The sequence below is a fragment of the Danio rerio genome, chromosome 5 (genome assembly GCF_052040795.2).
Source record: "Danio rerio strain M-AB ecotype USA chromosome 5, GRCz13ab, whole genome shotgun sequence".
In the NCBI taxonomy this organism is placed as follows: Eukaryota; Metazoa; Chordata; class Actinopteri; order Cypriniformes; family Danionidae; genus Danio; species Danio rerio.
Genome location: NC_141025.1, coordinates 35,110,595 through 35,129,222, shown reverse-complemented (window position 1 = coordinate 35,129,222; position 18,628 = coordinate 35,110,595). Strand labels below are relative to the sequence as shown.

Sequence of the window (18,628 nt, the reverse complement as noted above, 5' to 3'; positions counted from 1 at the left end):
TGATGGACTCCAAACAGAAATTCTATTGACTTTAGGACTTCTTACATGTCAACTTATTCTTTAACCCTGACAATGATAGCCTACTAATAATTTACTAATACAGTCTTCAAACTGAATAGAATATTCCTTATATCCACTTAAAAACTAAGAACTAAGATGAAGAAGTACTGTAATAGAACAAATGTAACAGAATATCTGAAAAGGACTTTCAAAACAATATGACTGAATTCCAATTAATTGTGTTTTTCTTCTGAATTTCAAACTGCAGTTCTGTGTGCTAACTCATTTCATATTTCCAATTTAATTTTTGAATGGTTCGCCTTGCAGTCCAATCAAACCTGCAGTGAGTCACACAGTCAGCCGTACACATCGCATGAGCCAAACCTGTCAGAATTCATTGTGCTGCAATGCCTGGCTGATTGTGCATTGTCCCTTACTCAGATGTATTTGTTGGTCCAACACAGGAACCAAAAGCTTTGAATTAGTGTACAAACATCTACCTCCACATCGTCAGTGGATAAACAGTGCCTTTTCCTTCTTTCTACTTTTCTTCTACTCCATGTAGCAAGCTGGAATCAAATCAACAAGAAAGGCCAAATTGCTGTGTTTACCATTTTTGCAAGCCAAAATGGCTTTTGACAGCCAAAGCTCTATAATCAAGCTCTTAACCTGCGGAGAGGTTTAAACTAAAATCATTATTGTGTTTGTTGGTCTGCGTGAGAGTTTTGTTCCTCTGTGTGCGTAATGAGAAGAGCAGTAGCGACTGGCTTGTTGTTTTCTGCTAAAATACAGTGAGAGAAGGAGAGAGAGAGAGGGGATGTACAGGGAATTTAAAGGATTCTAGCACACACATATACTGTGTGTGGGGTCATAAATTGGTGCAGTGGATGCAAGATGACAGATGGATGTGGCATCATTTGGGCCTTTGGGAAAGTGGATGAAGATACAGTTGTTTCTAATGTTGCCACATCCCCTCTGCTGGTGTGGCCAAGTGAGGTGCTTGTGCTCCAGGGCATACTTATAAATGGAAATAGATTCTCATTGTCTTTTCCATGTTAAGTAGATTAACATCAAAGAGACATACAGTTTGGTTTAGTCAAGTGTGAACTTAAAGACCCTATTTCTGTGCATGCACTCTTTGTTTGCTGTGTTGCATTAGTGCTTTCTATAATGTCCTTTTCTGCTTAATCCCCACAGACTGAAACAAGGACCAGAGTACCAGGCCGTGTCTATAGTGTCTGTGTAAAGCTGCCCTGTCTGTTTTTCACACACATGGACAGTGTTCACCCTGGAGAATTAGATAAAGCTTACATCATGTTCATTTTAACCAGTCAAATTCCCTCATGACTCAATTTTTCTTCTTTACCCTTGACCCTCAGTGTCATCAAACACTTCCCCTGAAGGCTCAAGAGAGTTATAATGATGGCAGAGGCTGCCCTTGTTGGGTGAAACAGGGCTGGTTTTGTGATATACAGTGGTTGAGTTTTGAAAAATCGAGCTTGCCCTCCCATTTCACTCTAGGACTGCAGTCTGTGCCAATATTGAAAACTGCTTGTGCTCAAAAGTACAGGTCTACCGGTATTTTAGAAGCTGACTTAAATTGATGTATTGATTTTTCTTCTTTTTGTTTTTGCAACATGCACTTTTTTGGGGTTGGAGTTAAATTTGTTTTGTTGCTTTGAAGTACTTTCATTGCACAGTTTTTTTTAGTTTTTTTTTTTCTTTGGAAAGATTCCAAAAATTACTTGACAAGCAGTTTTCTTAAAGGGCTGCTCCAGAGTGTATTTTTAAGGCTTGCTTTTGTTTATAAGATGCGAAGCAATGTGTGCTCATGCTTCATTTGTAAAAAAAAAAAAAAAAAAAAAAAAAAAAAACATTATTTTTTATATATCTAACTTTGATAATATACTGCTAAAATGTACTTTTAATATACTCAGCTAAAATGTTCCTAGTTCCTCCAAAAGGCCTGCCCTCAAGAGGCTCTGATTGGTCATCAGTCCAACATAATGTGCTGTGATTGGCTCCATCTCACCAGTAAAAATGTCACGCCTCTAAAAGCACGTGCTGTGCCCTTTTCTCTGTAATATTGTCAATCAGTTTAGCTGTTAGTCGTTTCAGTTTGAGCCTGAATCAGACAGAAAATGAAAAGGACACAGCTGAACCTCACGCCCGTTCTTTAAGATAAAATCTGACAAGTTTGGGTTGTAAGCATGTGTAAGTAATATGAAACCATCACATATTTTTTGTGAGTTCGTTATTTGAGATGTAGAGAGAAGGAAAGAGGCTGCATAGAGAGACACCGCATTAGCTGCTGAAGATTGTGGGTGTTTACAGGGGTTTGACGGATACAAATGAATTTGTATCAACATTTTTAACGGTGCCAAACAGCATTTCCTGTTGTTTACATCCGTGTTTATGTCCTTGCTTCAACACACTGTAAATGCTAGAAACTATGCATGTAATAGATACTTTTCAACAAACAAAGATACTTACAGGTTGTGGCACACAATCCACAGCTTCTGCTTTTATGGTTGGAGCTGCTCCTGAGTTTTTAGCCGAATCCAGCACTGAACTGGGAGGGATTGTGGAAGCTGTCCTTTATCAAATGCTAGCTATATATTTTTTATAATTCTCTGGAACAGAATTAAAATAAAATTGTAAGCACCTGTGGAACCCCAAATACAGAAACAGATTAAACTCTGTGGAAAAAGCAGAGTTTGGACAGCAGTTTAGCTTTCTCTACTATAACATTAGCTTGCCTCTGGCCGAGCCACTTCGCTGCGCAGGGTATATAAGCCTGGTGAATCTGCATAATCTGAAGTTTTTTGATCTCACTAGCCCAGGTGTATTTTGTGTAGTTCCCAAATTTTGTTTGCTGTAGGCTTTGTTAAGTTAACTTTGTAAAAACCAATGTCTCCCATTGCATTGAACTTTGAGCGTCTTACATTCACAGATGTTGTTTATGTTCACACAGTTACATTACACATCAAATAACGTTTAAAATATGATATGGTAGTGAACCACCCCTTTAGGAAAACATTGCATACATTTATTGCTCAACTTCTAGGCTTAAATTAATGGTCATATAATAATCCTTTTTATTATGTTCACATTTTAAGGGGCTACCTTTGTGCTGTTTGTTAAATCTGTTTGTAAAATTTAGAAAAAATACCACAAAAACAGTAAAATATTTACATTTAACATATTAATTCACAATTTCCATGGTTAATCAATTATAAAGGGAGTTCAAAAGGGCCTATTTGGTGGGGTTTTCTGAAGTTAAAATGTATGTAGCATACTGCTGCCAAAATTAGTATGCACATAAGGTTTCCAGCTAAATTAACATATGCGTGAACTGTTAATGTATGGTGTTGATGCACATGGAAAAAAAATACATATTACACACATTATTACAATGCCAGTTTTGCAATGCTTTGTTAGCTGTTTCCTTTTAGTGTTGTTACTGAATGCAAGTGGCACCATTTTGGTTTTCAGTGCACAGCTCTGTCTGAAATAGAGTTTTGGATTCTTTAATTTACCTGCATGATGTTATCGGTCCATCATTAATTAAATTTACTTCAAAAGTCTGAATTTTTATACCTGCAAGTTAAATATTTTTAGAGAGATAAACACAAGGCCTGTGAAAATTGTACTTCACAAAGGACAGACAGCAAGGATTGTGAAGGCATTCAGTTTGCTTTCATTTTGGTAGTTCATCAGATATGGTCAATAGAAATGCGGGGGAGGAAGATGACGTTGGTTGAACGTCAAATAAACAGGAAAGCTTATTAGAGTTTTTCATTGTTTTTGACCCAGTGAGTCAAAGACATATAGCAGTGAAAAAATGCTTGATTAGTTGCCTACCAATACACTCATATATTAAAAAGATTTTTAGCCATGTAGTGGGAAGGTCATGTATTGAGATAGTCCTTTGATGTAGGACATAAATGAAATCATCCTCTCCCTTTTTATGGTGTAAATTCTATAATTAAGATTTTTTCTTTGTTTATTTTCTTTGTTTACATGTATAAAGGTAAATGTAATGTTACAAGTACTACATTATAATTGTAATGAACAGTTATATTATATGCTTGGATTGAAGGTCACACCAAATCACCAATCACAAATTGTCTTCAACACTTCCTAATCATGCCCTAGCAACAATTCATTATCCTAGAAATACAAACTCAGTGAGGAATTTCCACTTCAAACACCCCAGCAGCATTTTGCTTGCCTGATGCTTACTAGATTTGCATGTTGCTAAAATTACATATGAAGGGAGGATGATTAGCATGTAGCGTGATTAGCATGTTGACAACATGAGTAGCTTAATGCTAGCAACATATTAATCAGGTTAATTTTTGCCTTTGTCTCTAAGTTAATAGCATCCTCAGCCTGTTTTATCATATGGCTAGGTTATGCTAACAAATGTCAAATAGATATGAAGCATGTTAAAGTAGTTAATTGTTATCAGCATTTAACTAGTCATTGCTATCAAGAGTCAAAAGCACCAACCTCATGTCTTGTTGATGTTCTGAAAAAGAAATTGCTGTTGTGCCAGTCACATTTTATCCAGACAAAATATGTTTCTAAAATATTAATATTAATGTATGTGTATTTAAATCTGCTGCTTTCCATTGGTAGTTTTATATATTCTTATTACAGATACAACAATGTGACTATATTTTGGTTTTACAGTAATAAACAATATTAAAATGAATAATATGATCATAACATTATTTACATTAAGTTGCTACAAAACTATTAGCCTTCCTTTTATTCTTTTTAAAAATTTCCCAAATGATGTTTAACAGAGCAAAGATATAATTCCTATACTAATTTTGTCTTCGAAATAAAGTCTAATTTCTTTTAATTTGGCTTGAATAAAAGCAGTTTTGAAAAATATAAAAATAAACTATCAATATTCAATATAAGTAGCCTCCTTAGAATTTTATTTTATTATTATTTTTTAAACCCACTGTTATCCAATAACTTGACTAAATATCTTAAGTTGCCTAAAATTATAATTGACTTAGTACAACAATTTTTCAATTGTATCTTAATACAATTTTTGGGGAGAAAAACTAAAGGAATTTAAATTTCACAGAAGGTATAATAATTTTGACTTCAACTATATGGATCTCAATGTTAACAATACACAATACTAAGAGATTAAAATTATAAAAATAAACAATTAAAACTGACAAAACAAGATCTTATGCAAATGCAATTCTACAAAAATGCATATTCTACCTGTGGAAAATGTTAGGACAATAATAGCCCCTTATAAACTATTTACCCTTGGGCTGAAATAACCGCGGTGAGATGCTTCTTGTAGCCATACCAATGGTCTGACATTGGTTTGATGAAAGTGTACCCCACTTTTCAATGCAGAAATTCATGTACAGCTTGTTTCAAATCACCCCACAGCATCCTAGTGGGATTAATATCTGGACTTTGGCTTGGCAAATTCAAGACTCTTGATTTCTTCGTTTTCAGCCAGTCCTTAGTTGATTTACTGGTATATATAGAGTCATTGTTGACTTGCATGGTCCAGTTTCACTTCTGCTTTAATTTTCTGACAGATGGTCTCACATGTTCCTCAAGCACCCTCTGATACACAGTAGCATTCATGGTGTATTCTATGATGATGTACTAACCAGGTCTAGCTACAGCAAAGCAACCCCAAGCACTTCCTCCTTCGTGCTTCATAGTAAATATGTTATTTTGCAGGAATGCTGTCTTTGGTTCACGCCAAATAATTTCATTTTGGACTCATCTGTCCAAAGAGCATTATTCCAGAAGTTCTGATCTTTGTAAAAATTACCACTGACAAACTTCAGTTTGGCTTTAATGTTTCTCTCATAGAGCAAAGGTTTCATCCTTGCACATTCCCATGCAAGTTAAACTGCACTTTCACGACATCAGTAACCAGAGCCCGCTGTAGATCCTGTAATGACATGGGTTTTTGGAGACCTCTTTTAGCATTTTGCGGTCTGCTCTTGGGGTGAACTTGCTGGAGCGACCAGACCTGGGCATGTTGTCACTTGTGTTGAAAGCCCTCCAATTTTAGATTATTTCCTGGACAGTAAAATGGCTTATTTTAAAATCATTTGAGATCATTTAAAATTCCATGCCAGACAGAGACTGCTATCATTTTTTTTTACAATTTATCAAGTCCTCAGACAGATTATTTACTCTCACAACAGTGCTCACTCTCACCAACAGTCAGGAGCACACCAAAACACATTTCTGATGTATGGAAAGGGCAAGCCTCATTCAAAATGCTGAGTAATGATGTGCGCATGGTGTAATTCACATGTGTGTGATTTAAGCCATTTGAAGTGGAAATGAATGTCAGGGTGTCCTAACTTTTTCCCTAGTTAAAATATTGTAAAATTTCATTTACAGAATTTACATTTATTCTTGTTTATTCTTATTTTTGTTTCTGCCTCAAACACTTCAAATTCATGCCATCAGAGCTTTTTTTTTTTTTGACCAAATTGAGTTCAAGTTAGAGATTGAATTTTTTGCAGTGATTGAACATCAGGCTCTTGAAATGGGGCAGGACTGACTGTCAGATGCTTTAAAAAAACTCTTTGGTTTGGCAGTGATGGCAAACTGTGGTAATATTCACTAAATTGTTGCAGCTCTATCATCTTTGTGTTGCAGACTGTGTATGATTTTTAGTCTGTATGTGCACAAGTCAGGTTTTGTCTAAGTGTGTGGATGAGCCAGAAATCCTCATGAGGAAAATGGCTTAAAACATTATCCAAAACTCCTGTTCTGTGCAGAATTTGCAAATTGAACGCTGTCTAAACAATGGCTCCTTTACAGGCCATAGACCCTGCAATTATGACCATCATTTTGCAAAAGACCATCAGGCATAAAGTATAAAAGGAATCATTATGGCATTTTGTGTTAGAGATCTGCGCGTGACTAAATTTTGAATCCTGCTCCCGCCTGCACCCGCCAGGTTTTGTCTGAAGCCAACCGCTCCCGCTTATGTTCATCATTCGTTGTCCTGCTGCCCGACCTGCTCTGTTTTCTACCGGCTAATGAGAGGCGGAAGCACAAAAAAGAAAACCACCCATATAGAGTCCAGACAGCCTATAACAGGCTGTCTGTATAAACACACACACACATACACAGCACCAAGCAAGCCAAGCCAAACAGACAGCAACATCACATTCTCTCTCATTCACACACATACACACACACATAGCACAAAGCTCTCTCTCTCATTCACACACACACACACACACACACAGCAACAAACAAGCTAAACGCAGCATCATGCTATCTCAATCACACACATACATACGCGTTCTCGCTCACTCGGGAGTCGGAATCGATAATGTTTGACCGCCCGTTCCCGTCCAAAAATACACCAGTTACCGACCGTTTCCGCGATTTATTCGGAAATTTATTCCCACGCCGAAAGAAATCTGGTCGGGTCCCGCTGCTCTCACGGTACAGCCACGGGAATGCAAACCTCTATCCTGTTTAAACACCTAGTATACACAGCATGTCCGTGAGGTCTTAAAAAGTATTAGAAGTTGATAAATCAATTAAGAGTAAATTAAAGCCCTTTAAAGGTATTAAAAAGCCTTAATTTCATTTTTACAAGGTCTTAAATTTTGTTCAGAGGGATTCAAAGTGTTTGACTCCATATGTCTTCATATATTAATGCTTTGATAGCATAAATATATTTATTTGGTTCGGGCAGGGGCGTATCGGGCCAAGCCTTTTCTACCGTGTGATGTCATGTAATTTGCAACAAACACAGGAAGATGATGTGATGCTCTAAACATGTAGCGAAATCATTAGTGAAGCAAATGGCAAAAGAGGAAAATGTACATATGCGTACACCTTGTTGGAAAAAGACGAGCTTAAACAGTGGCTGAAGCCTGTCGCTGAAAACAACGTAATTTATATTTCAAACTTTGTTTCCTCTGAGCTTATCTGAGTTCTGTTGCATGGTTTAGGTTTGATACTGATTAGAATTTGAAGTGGCGATGAGGTCTTAACATATTCTGAGAAGGTCTTTAAAAAGTCTTAAAAGGGTATTGAAATTACCTTTAGGATTCCTGCAAATACCCTGATATAGAAATGGCCTGATTTACCATTTGAAAAATATTGTTATTATTTTTCAGTTATAGTTGTCGTCAATTTAGGCAAACATGATAAATAAATGTTTCTTATAAAGCAGAACTGTATTTTTTTTTATTATGATTTTTACTGTCGACGTGAAGGAAATGTAATCATTCCTTGACTTCAGAGCTCAAACTGCTATATGTAGACTTCTCTTATTCATAGCCTTTGTCTTGAATCTAGAATATTGTGCAACAGACAGGGAGTACCACACAAGTCTTGACATAGGCCAAATTTAGACCTATGCTGCTGTAAGTACAAAGGCTGTTATGTGTCAAGAGCATGTGCTGTACACTCTGTGCCCTGTGGTGGCAAATACTGCCTTTTTGCTTCTTGATTAAGAGAATGAATTTAAAACACTGCTTAAATCTATGCACATTAAAGCTGAGCTCTGTCGTTGACAATATCATTCAGGGACGTTGTCTTATTTTCACACCAAAAATATGATTTAATCAGATTTAAAAAAAAAAAAAAAAAAGTGTTAAACTGACTCCGGTGTCACTGGGGAGCTCATTCACACTTCACACAGAAGATATGACAGTGGAGATGAGAGATCATTATCATGTACTATTTAGACACATTGACTTCTTTTTTATATCACTTTGTATTCTCTATCAGCACTCTCTCTTTTATTTCTTCCCTTCTTTCTGGTTGTAAATCCTCACACTCCCCGATCAATTATAGCGATGTGAATTATGGCTCCTTAACAAAGAGCATCCATTTTCTGCGTGAAGTCATGAGTGGCCTCTCCATAATTCTTCCTCAGGCAGACACACAAAAATTCAGGCAAGACAATGAGTGTACTTCCCGTAATGCTGACGATGGGTGTCATTGGAGTTTAATATTGCTAAGAAATATGAGAACGCATAAAAAGTAAGTGGAGAATGAAGGGAAGAGAGGGCGGATGTTGAGATGAAAGATGTCTTAAGTGAATAAGTGCATTAATATCAGTCCAGTGTCATGGAGGTGAAATTGAGCTCAAGCATACATGTGTTGTGTGAGTACCTTATTGAGAGCTTAGAGTTGTGAAAAGATTCATCTTAATCCAGCTTTGTGGCTTTGACATTGCTTCTGTATTTGCTTGCATGTCATTTCTGTCCATTTTAAACACTTTCCTCACTCAAATCCCCAACTCCTTCTCATTCTGTGCATCTCTCTCTCTTTAATAGCCTCCATTAGTGTACTAATCATCTCTGTTAATCATCTTGTTTTGCTCTTGGATCACTCTTTGTGGAAATCTGTGTATTTTGTTTTCAGATCTGACTTTGGGAGAAAAGTTCTGCAGAAAAGATGTGAATATTCTTAAATATGTTAAATGATGCTTAGAATGATGCAGTCTATTGGTAGCTTAAAGCATTATTAAATTACTCTGAACTTTGTTTAAACAGCATCAGTGTTTTTTTTTAGCTGGTTATAGTCCGTTTGACTTGTTATAAAGCTGTTTTGGGCACTTGTCAAACTAATTAATGCTTTGCTCTGCCAGACGACCATCTTAAACCAGCTTAAGGGGATTTTTCACCCAAAACTGAACATTCTGTCTTCATTTGCTCAGCCGCATGTGATTCTAAATCTTTGTGACATTATTTTATACACCAGAGAGGATTTTTTTTTCCCTCAGTGTTTTCATTAGTATTTTTTTTTTGATACTACTTAGATTTATTCTTTTTTTTTAAGACACAGATTTGAGTTTAAAGAGCCCATATTATGGGTTTTTGAAAATGCTCCTCCATGTAGTGTGTAACACAGCTCTAAGTGAAGTGAAGTATCCAGCTAAAGCTTAAATCTGTTAGTGTACAGTGTTTAAAACTGTTGATTCATCTATAAAAGAGTCGACTCATAGTGCTTCAAACGAGTCGCCTTGATACCGATTCATTAGGTGTTTCGCCATGACGTATGAACGAAACCAAGTTATTCACGTGCACGCGCAAACCCGGGAGATTTCAAACCTGAGGCCCCGCCCTCTGACGCAGAAACCCAGACAGACACACACACACACCCACAAACACACACACACACACACAAACATGCCGGTCGATTGAAGTCACACTGCAGATGGATTTATTGAGTCTCTACCCAAAGATGAAACCTCAGCATTATAGCCAAGCAGTTGGAAACTACTGGAAACTTCTGGAAACTACATGCTACAAAGAATACTTCATCAGCGTTTGTTAAAGGATCAGTAAAGAGTAACTTACTGATGGACGTCAGGATGGATTTTTCTTTCTCCATGTCTCAAGTGTAAGTACGTGCGATTAAAGTTGCCTCGTTGACTCTAGCTTGCAAATGTGTTTAGTTGTGATTTGTTACTTGTAACCGCGTGTACTGTATCAGGTTAACTGGCTATATTCTCTTATCGCGTGCAAAGTCACGTTAAAAACGCGACGCTTGCTGCTTTGTTAACGGAGCTCCGTGGACGAGGAGTAGTGTGTGTGTCTGTGTGCGCGCACTGTCGTCCGGAGGTGTGTGTGTTTGTGTGTGTGTGCGCGCGTGCGTGCGCGTTGTCGTCCGGAGCAGGGTTAAGTGCGTGTGTGTGTGTGTGTGTGCGCAATATGTGTGTGTGTGTGTCTGTGAAAAGAGCAGAGTGAGAAGCTAAGAGATCTCCTCAACTGTTTTTGGAGTTTTTGCTTAATAAAATAGTTAGTCGTCTGAATTTTCAAGTCCATAGTCTGTATTTACATTGACCCACTGGCAGCTAAAATCCACGCCCTACACTATCGAGCGTGCATGAACTGTGATTACTTTTATATTGCTGATTAGCTGTTTGGCATTTCACTCTCTGACTGAAGGCAGTCGACCAATCGCAACAGACTGGCATTGTCCAATCAGCGCAGATTAGCTTCGCGCTAAAGAGGGGTTTGGGAACAAATGAATCTCTAGACGATTCATACAGGAGTCGCTGGGATAATTAGGTAAAAATAAATGCAGATTATAAGACCACGAAAGTGTTTTTTGACCTTGCATGCATATTAAACTGTTGTTGGAGACCCTTACAACCAAGATATGACCCTATTTCATGTATAATATGGGCTCTTTAATACAAAGGAGAAGTACAATAAGATGTTTATCATCAAGAGGCAAATTATGGCTTCAGACAGAGGAGTACTACATATACATATACACAATCCAGCAGGATGAAGTTAAGTAATAATGGGAGAGATCAAGGATTTTTGGCTAGGTGTTCTGCATTCTGAATTCTCGCTGTAATTGTACCACTTGACAAAGCGCTGTTGTCAATCTTTGGCTACTGGAGGGCTTGTAGACTCACGAGTAAGCAGACGCAGAAGGGTAAATGCAGAGCCCCTGGCTGCTTTGTAAGCTAGTATCAATGTCTTGAACTTCATGGAAGCTGCAATCGGTAGCCAGTGCAGAGAGATAAAAAGGAACTTTGTGATGTGCAGGAGAAAGATAGTTTGAAAGGTTTTAAATGGTTTAACTTTGAGTAAATTAGAAAAACAGTTTGGATGTTCTGGGGTGAAATATCTCTTTAAGGCTGTGTGTCATTTCAGCTGTGATGCATATAAAACTCTTTCAGGCAGGGCTCTACAGTGCAACCATTTCAGTCGCATTTGCAACCAAAACCTACTGTGTGCGACCAGGAAAAATATTAAGGTGCATGTGTGCAGCTGACCTGATTGAACATTTTTTTTTACTATTTTAAAGTCAAAATTATTAGCCCCTTTATACTATATTTTTTTAGATATTCTACAGAACAAGCCATCATTATACAATAACTTGCCTAATTACCCTGCCTAGTTAACCTAATTAACCTAGTTAAGCCTTTAAATCTCACTTTAAGTTGTATAGAAGAGTTTTGAAAAATATCTTTTAAATATTATTTACTATCATCATGGCAAAGATAAAATAAATCAGTTATTAGAAATTAGTGATTAAAATTATTATGTTTAGAAAAAAAAATCTGGGGGAAAAAAATAAACAGGGGGGTAATAATTCTGACTTCAACTGTATGTTACCCTTCAACAGTGATATTTGCGATTTGTAGCCAGGACCATTACTTTGACACAGCAAACTTAATTATACCTGTCAGATGACCTCCGCCTAAAACACAATTACGACTCAGAATAACTTTTGGCAGTGCTTTTCTGATGGCGCTTGAACAAGCCCTGTCTGTCACACGCAGGTTTTGACTCTGCGTAGGCGCACATCATTGAGTCCTGATGGAGAACAATTGGGCTGCTAGTGCTTTTCTTCTGAACAGGTGAACACAGCTTTAGCTCTTCTCAGCAGAAGTGAAGCTCATTGACATGTTTTTTCTGCACTTGAGACGACATTTATGATTATTATTGATTAACCGATTGACACGATCAGTTAAACGATTTAAAGACTAATTTAAGTCATATGAATGTTTTTCTATCAAGCTATTTTAACACGTTTGCTATGGAAGAAATTTTACTGAACATCAATCATAATTTTAATTCATTTGAATTTTTTATTAATTTTAGAGAAAGAAAACACCGGTCACATTGAAGTGCTTTACCTTCACAAGATAAAATAGAAATGAAAATACTCTAAGGATACAGTAGTCCACATTTGAAGTAGATCAAAATTGTCCTATAGGAAAGGGTGTTGTTTAATGGTTTTAGGAAAACTTTGATGAAAGGTTTTGAACCACTTTAAATGTTGACTACTGTATATGATACAAAGCTATGCAAATATTGTTATTTTATTTAATAATTTTAAGTATATGCTTATTTTTGGACTTTTGTAAAATGAGAAATAGATAAAGTTTTAGGCAGTGGAAAATTATAAGATTCACTATTATTTTGAACAACTATTTATGTTTAATTATTTAATTAATGTTTGTAGGACACATATGTTGATTCATTATTATTATTATTTTATTGTTATTATTATTTTATTATTATAATTATAGTTCTTATAAAGAACAGCAGAATCTGCAAAAATGGGTATGAACAAGAAAATTGTAATCAGTGCCTCTTCTAGGGCTGTGTAAACCTTTTCCATTACGCATTCCATTCTATTACTTTTGCTTCATAAGAAAAACAGATATCTATCCTAGCACAGACATGATAACCCAGACATTAGGGTGGTTAAATAATGACAAGTTTTATTTATGAACAGTCCTTTAAATAGATTTGTGCATTACAACATCTGTACATTGTGTGTTTGTGCATATAAAAATGAGTGCATTATTTTTTAGGACAGCCTGTTTATAACTGCTTTTCTGAAACTGAAAATATTACACTTTTTTTAAAGCTATGTTTCATAATGGGCTGCACTGTGGCGCAGTGGGTAGCACGTCTGCTTCACAGCAAGGTCGCTAGTTCAAGCCTCAGCTGGGTCAGTTAGCATATCTGTGTGGAGTTTGTGGGTTTCCATGGGTGCTCCGGTTTTCCCCACAAGTCCAAAGACATGCGATACCGGTAAATTGGGTAAGCCAAATTGTCCATAGTGTATGAGTGTGAATGAGTATAGATGTTTCCCAGTCATGGGTTGCAGCTGGAAGGGCATCCGCTGCGTAAAACATGCTGGACAAGTTGGCGGTTCATTCCGCTGAGGCGACCAAGGATTAATAAAGGGACTAAGCCAAAAAGAAAATAAATGAATAAACGTTTCATAATTTTTATATTAAAAAATGCTTTCCATACTTGAGGATGTTATATAGCACAACAATATTGCGTCATTTAAAGAGAAAAAAGTTTTACGCGCTCCTAAATTTTTCACTGTCCATCTAAATATTTTTGATTAGGAGCAAAAGTGCTCCTAATAAAAAAATGTTACCATAGAGCCTGCTTTCAGGGGTGGTCAATTTGGTGCTGGAAAGCTATAGCCTTACAGACGTCTGATTCAGCCTTAACCAAGTACATCTGAACAAGCTATCCAAGATCTTAGGGATATACGAGAGCTGGTGAGTATTTAATTAATAGGTGAAATCAGAACAAAATTCTGTAGGACTGCCACCCATGAACTGGATGGAAGAGTTCTTACAACAGACTTTATATTGGGCTGTGTCAAATGCAATTGTTTTACTGAAAAGGACACACACACACACACACACACACACACACACACACACACACACAATGTAGAATAGGCTACTGATTGTCCTAAACAAAGTAAAACATGCATTAAATTTGCAGTTCAGCCTCCTTCAATATACAATTCCTTTAAATGTACTGTATCTGCACTGAGAGCAGTGATGTTAGTACAGTATACACTAGTGATATTGGATTTTTGCATATATTAAACTATTATTTTTTATACATAATGAAAGCTGATGCTTATACCAGTATATTTTGGGTTTGTTCCATCTACAACATTCTATCATGTTACTATAAAAAGCATAATATCAAGGTCAAGACTAAATGAATTTATTTAAAGGGAAGCTGAATTAAAACCTTTTTTTTTTCTTTTTTTTTTTTACATAAGTAGGTATATAAGTTGCTTTGTGACAAAAGCCACATTACACTTCAGATGCAGAAAAAATGACATGTGAAAAATGCTTTATAACATTAAATGACTCATTTTCATTTTGAGTGCAAATCTGCTTTAAGCTGAAGTTCTATGGCATTTGATTCTTCAAATCTGATCCCTGTGATTTTATCAGTGTGAACACTTGTCTTTTTGTTCACTTTTCACACTGTCAACTGTAATGTAATGTTTTGCCTGTTCTCTATTGTAATCTTTTTGACTTTCTACTTGTGTATATGTCATGGCAACCTTTATTTCTCAACAAAAAGAAACATGACATGTTGGAGTACATCTTATTTAGTTTGGGGGATTTCCTTTTCCTTTTCCTTTGTCAGAAAAAAGAATAATTCCCTGGGTTGTTTTGAATAATGACAACTAAAGGTACATTGGCAATGTTTGAAAAGACAGATTATGTGTTGAATCGGGCCTGCTGTCTCTGGCTCTTGTTGGATGTTCTTAGTTTTGCGTACAGCTCTGCTGGTGACTCATTTCTCTGCCTCTGCACACTGCTTTTGAACATCGACACATGTGTGACACGTACGGTGTCTCAGGGAGTGAGTTAGAGAGTGTAGAGCTGCTTCCCCCCTCAGGTGTCACTTTCTCTGAGCTGCTCTTCAAACTTGGCTTTTCCTTCTGTAACTGAATTCTAGAACACAGTGAAAATAGGTGACGAAACCTCATCCAAACTGATCCAGAGTCACCTCTGTACCCTCAGGGGATCCCTGCCAATGTCTTCATCTAGCTTTACTCTTAGGACACAGAAATGTTACTTGTTTCATTAAATTGGGAACTTAAAATAATAAAATAAAAACTATAAATACATACAATGAATACAATGATTATTGTAATTTATAATGGTTATTTATATAAAATGAGGATGATGATGATGATCATTATTATTATTATTATTATTATTTATATATATTATTATTATTTATGTTATAATTATAATTTATTATTATTATAATAATTATTATTATTATTATTATTATTAAGAATCCAAATGATGGGCCAGGTTATTTACTCACATTTCACTTGTTGCAAAACTGTTTGGGTATCTTTTTTTTTTTTTGCAAGTTTTGTTGAAAAAGATTGAAAATCTGCAACCAGTCAATGGTTACATGTCTTGAACATTTTTCAAAATGACTTATTTTTTCTGCAAGAAATGGAAACCCATAAAGGCTTGGAAACTCTTGAATTTGAGTAAAAGGTGAGTAAATGTAATTTTCCGGTGAACTATCCCTTTAAGGTCCATATTGTAGGTAGTCTTTTTAAATTAAATCTTTTTACTAAATCCCAGGGTAATAACTAGGGATTTTTCAATTAGATTTTTTTCCCCTCAAGTCCGAGTAATTTGATTTTGAGTATCTACCGATAGCGACCCGATCTGATACTTCTACAAGACATACTCGCGCTTTCTGCTTCAACCTTCTCCTGTGTTCTACTTTGCCGGCATTTAGCCAATAGTGTCTATGCAACTAAGTGATATAATGCCACACGCGTTGCTGTTTTTGTGTGAAGTCAAGAAAGAGGTCTAAGCCTGTGACACCGCATAACTATAGACCACGTGATCGGGCCCAATTTCTGATCACATGATTGGATCTGGACATCCCTAGAAATAGTTTACAATTATTTTGGTCACACTTTACAATAAGGTTCATTAGTTATATGTAGTAATGTTAGTTAATGTTAATTAATGCATTTACTAACATGAACAAACAATGAACAATACATCTACTACTGTATTTGTTCATGTTAGTTAACGTTAGTTTATGAAAATAGAGTAGTCCATTGTTAGTTCATGTTAACTCACGGTGCATTAACTAATGTTAACAAGCATGGACTTGGATGTTAATAATGCATTAGTAAATGTTCAATTATGATTAATAAATGCTGTACATGCGTTGTTCATGTTAGTAAATGCATTACCTAATGAACCTCATTATAAAGTTATTAAAATTTATTAAATTTATTAAATTTATTAAAATTAACCATTATAAGATATTCTAAAAGGTACATACTGCATTAGTATGTTTTGCCTCAGTTGTCTAATAATGCACATCAGCTATGTTTACATGTACACTTTTTGTTTTACTTTTTATTCTGAATGATTCACCTTAAAAGAGTGTTCATGTGAACATTAAATAAAGTGATCAGGTTGATGTGCAGGTTTATGTCACAAGCTTTAAATCAGATTTGATGTTCTTTTCAACTGCATTGATCTTGCAATATATAGTCAGATCATGTTGTCTGGTTGCTCTATGGTTAGCACTGTCACCTCACAGCAAGAAGGTCCCTGGTTCGAGTTCCAGCTGGGTCAGTTGGCATTTGTATGTAAAGTTTGCATGTTCTTTATGTGTCAGCTTGGGTTTCTCTGGGTGCTCCAGTTTCCCCCACACTCCAAAGATATGCGTGTATAGGTAAATTGAATAAGCTAAATTGGTCGTAGTGTATGTGTGTGAGTGAGTGTGTTTGCATGTTTCCCAGTACTGGCTTGCAGCTGGAAGGGCCTCTACTGTGTAAAATATTTGCTGGATAAGTTGGCGGTTCATTCCCTTATGGCAACCCTTGATGAGTAAAGGACTAAGCTGAAGGAAAATGAAAGATATTCTATTCTAAAACCTTTGTTTTTTATTCTTGTTAAACCAAAATATTCCATTTATTTTGTTGTACAGATCAGATTTAAGAAATGAAGCTCCCCAGGAAGAGTATCAGGAGGTTAAGTTTCAAATTTTCTTCACAATCACCAGAAAAAAAGTAAAGAAAAAAATGATGTCTATGTGTGAGAACTGAATCTTCTCAGGAAGAGTAACAGGTGGTTAACATTCAAATGTTCTTCACAGTCATATGAGTAAGTATGTGGATTTTTCATCCCAAACCTTTGAATCTTGTCAGCCTGTTTTGGGTGTGTGTGTTCACACAAATTACACTTTCCCCCTGAGTTTCTCCCTTTGAAGTCTGTAGGAGATCCTTTCCATTCTTCTCTCGTCTTGATAGGAAAGAGAGAGAACAGACAGGTGTTCAAAGACACCCCTCCACTTTCTGCCCTCTCCGCTGCCCTCCATCTCTCCATCACAGTATTCCTGCCTCCTGTTCATTCTTCTTCACCAAACACACACTTCACTCTCCTTCCTGTGAGTTCTTTTTCCCTCCTCCATTTCTTTATTTCCTTTTCTTCTGCACGGAGCCACACAGACAGAAAAAGCATTATGAATATTTTAACTCGCAGAAATGTCACTGTAAGAGGACAGAAAGAGAAAAAGATAGAGTGTAATGACTCAAGCGCTGTGTCTGTTTCCTGGAGTAAAACCGTGCGAATGTGGAAAAATGGTTTTGGGGATATTTATAACCACTCGATGCGTTTCCCTCGCAACATACTTTTCAAATCTAAGCAAATAAATCATTAATATTTGAACCTTTTACCATGGCGAAAAAGAGAAGTATAGCTGTGCGCTGTCTGTGCATGAATTGTTAATGAATCCGATATTGTATCACTCAAATTAGTTGCAAATATGCTGTTTAGCCGGCAGAAGATGGAATATGGCATCATTATCTGAATAAGCAGCAATTTGACGTGTTTATTGTGCTTATATTGGCGAGATGGTTTAGTATGATGTTTTTATTTGTTGAGAGTGCACTTGTGTGTGTGTATAGTAACCCAGATGAGCTTTGAAATGTTATGGATTGCTCTGACCCAATTTCCCCCTGCATAATTGCAGGAATATGTCATTTTTAGAGTGGTATTTATCACAGGTGTGCCGTGTGAGTGCTGCTGCCCGTGGGCTTTTTATTGTGTTGCTCTCTTAAATTTGTGCTCAACACACAGTCTGCTATCTATCTCAATATATCAGTGTCTATTTATGTTTACTGGCAAATAGGAAGTGCCCAGGCACCATGGGGTTTGACTGCCCAAATCACAATAGCAGGGCATCTGGCAGAAAGCATGGAAGAGAGGAAGTGTATGATCTATCATGCGCACTTTCTCCGTCTCTTTTTCTAAATTCGAGCGTGTGTGGGTTTGCTT

General features: G+C 36.5%; 1 protein-coding gene across 21 annotated transcripts in view; it reads left to right on the top strand.

Annotated features, from left to right (window-relative positions):
- fibcd1b (fibrinogen C domain containing 1b) overlaps nucleotides 1-18,628 on the top strand; it is a 279,505-nt gene that overhangs the window by 232,026 nt on the left and 28,851 nt on the right. For 6 of the 21 annotated variants that reach the window (XM_087252589.1, XM_087252588.1, XM_087252587.1 and 3 more), the window contains one exon: nucleotides 1,198-1,330. In XM_087252589.1, the coding sequence (XP_087108715.1) occupies nucleotides 1,198-1,202 (5 nt within the window). In that variant the 3' untranslated portion in view covers nucleotides 1,203-1,330. 21 annotated transcript variants of the gene reach the window in all.